This window comes from Arachis hypogaea, chromosome 15, assembly GCF_003086295.3.
Source record: "Arachis hypogaea cultivar Tifrunner chromosome 15, arahy.Tifrunner.gnm2.J5K5, whole genome shotgun sequence".
Classification (NCBI taxonomy): Eukaryota; Viridiplantae; Streptophyta; class Magnoliopsida; order Fabales; family Fabaceae; genus Arachis; species Arachis hypogaea.
The window spans coordinates 132,207,613-132,209,974 of NC_092050.1; the positions used below are offsets into that span (position 1 = coordinate 132,207,613).

Here is a 2,362-nt window from a genome sequence, read left to right on the forward strand (position 1 = left end):
GTAGTTTATAAATGGTAATAGTAAATGGCTCAAACGTAAAGTGGCTCAAATGTAAAATGATAGCAAATATATGACAAGGACAAATAATCCATCATAAAGTGTTCTTACTAAACCGGTGGGTTTGTTCTAGGAATAGAATCTTCTCAGATTGCCCGTGTTCCATGTTCTTAGGACTTCCTTGCCGTGGAACCGCTCCAGCTTGTAGGCGCCATTGCCGATCACCTCTTTCATCCTGTAAGGGCCTTCCCAATTTGCCGTCAGCTTTCCTTCTCCCGGTGTCCGGAGCCCGATATCATTGCGTCTTAGGACTAGGTCGTTCCGTTCGAACTCTCTCTTGAGCACCTTGGCATTGTAGCGCAGGGCCATTCTTTGCTTTAGCGCCGTTTCTGATAAATGAGCCATCTCCCTGGCTTCATCCACCAAGTCCTTTTCCACGGCCTCTTCGACTCCTCCTAAGAGTAGTCGCGGGCTCGACTCACCAATTTCCACGGGTATTATTGCATCTACCCCATAGGTAAGTCGGAAAGGAGTTTCCCCGGTAGCTGACTATTGAGTTGTGCAGTAGGACCGGAGAACCGAGGCTAGTTCGTCTGCCCACGCTCCCTTCTTCTGGTCAAGTCGTTTTTTGAGGCCCTGCAAGATGACATTGTTCGCGGCTTCAACTTGTCCGTTGGTTTGGGGATGCTCAACTGACGAGAACTTTTGCTTTATGCCCAAACCGGCAAGGAATTCTCTGAATTTTTTTATCAGCGAACTGTGTCCCGTTATCCGAGATGACGGCTTCCGGGATACCAAATCTTGCTATTACCTGCCTCCACATGAACTTCCGACAATTTGCTGAGGATATGCTAGACAACGGCTCGGCCTCTATCCACTTTGTATAATAATCAATGGCCACTATCAGGTACTTGACCTGCCCTGGCCCGACCAGGAAGGGTCCCAAAAGATCGATTCCCCATTGTGAGAATAGTCGGGAAGCCGTCAGTAGGCTGAGTTCAGTTGCTGGCGCTTTGTGAAAGTTGGAATTCTCCTGGCATCTTTTGCACCTTCTCATGAATTCCTTAGAATCCGTCACCATTGAGGGCCAGTAGTAGCCGGCTCTAATGAGCTTTCTGGCTAGGGCCTTTCCTCCGATGTGGTAACCGCAGCATCCTTCGTGGACTTCCCTGAGGACGTAGTCCGTTTGGTTGGGACGCAAGCATTTCAGCAGTGGTTGGCTAAGCCCTTTCTTAAACAGCTGTCCCTGTATGATCACATACTTAGCCGCTTCTCGCCTTATTGTCTTAGCCAACTTCTCGTCGCTGGGGAGTTCGGCCTTTTCTAGGAAGTCGATGATCGGGTTCATCCAGGAGGGATCTGCCTGGGTCAGATGTAAATATACCATTGGTTCTTTTATCAAACCCTAAATGAGAGACCGGTTTCCCGTCCCTGGTTTTGTGCTCGCCAGTTTTGATAGGAGGTATGCCCGTGTGTTCCTTTCTCTCGGAACGTGCTGGATCGTGACCTCCTCAAATTGCTTACTCAACTCTTTGACTTTCTCCAGATATTTCTGTAACAGTGAGTCTCTGGCTTGGTAGGTCCCATTGATCTGAGAAGTTACAACCTGCGAGTCGCTACATATCTCCAGTCGGGTAGCTCCGACCTCTCCTGCTAGAGCTAAGCCGCCCAGCAGGGCCTCGTATTCTGCCTGATTGTTTGACACCGGGAACTCGAATTTGACTGACTGCTCGTATACAACTCTAGTTGGGTTTTCTAAGATAATTCCTGCACCTCCGAACGTTTGGTTGGATGCTCCGTCCACATGGAGCTTCCACCGTGTATTTGGTGTCCCTGCCGGGTCCCCTGTCACCTCTACCAAGAAGTCAGCCATGGCCTGAGCTTTGATCGCGTGCCTGGGTTCATACTGTAAGTCATATTGGGAGAGTTCCACAACCCAGGTCTTCATTCTACCCGCCAGATCGGGTTTCTGGAGTACTTGTCGGATTGCCTGATCCGTCCTGACGATTACTTGGTGTCCTTGAAAGTACTGCCGCAACCTTCGCGACGAGGTCTGGAGCGCATATGCCACCTTCTCTAACTTGCTATACCTTAGCTCCGCTCCTTGTAGTGCTTTACTCACAAAATATATTGGTTGTTGGGTCTACCCCTCTTCTCGCACCAAGACCGCTGCCAAGGCCTCGTCGGTTGCTGCCAAGTACAAGTACATCGCTTCTCCATTTTTAGGCCTCGCGAGGACGGGCGGTACTGAGATTATCTCTTTGAATTATTTGAAAGCCTCTTCACATGCCGGGATCCACTCGAACGCGATCCCCTTCTTCATCAGGTTAAAGAAAGGCAGAGCCTTGGTTGCCGACGCACCGAG

At 49.8% G+C, this 2,362-nt stretch overlaps 1 protein-coding gene across 1 annotated transcript; it reads right to left on the bottom strand.

Moving 5' to 3' along the window:
* Positions 1-1,402: 1,402 nt before the first annotated feature.
* LOC140179322 (uncharacterized) lies at positions 1,403-1,945 on the bottom strand. Its single transcript, XM_072218048.1, has one exon. The coding sequence runs from the start codon at positions 1,943-1,945 to the stop codon at positions 1,403-1,405; it is 543 nt and encodes a 180-aa protein (XP_072074149.1).
* Between the last annotated feature and the right edge of the window lie 417 nt (positions 1,946-2,362).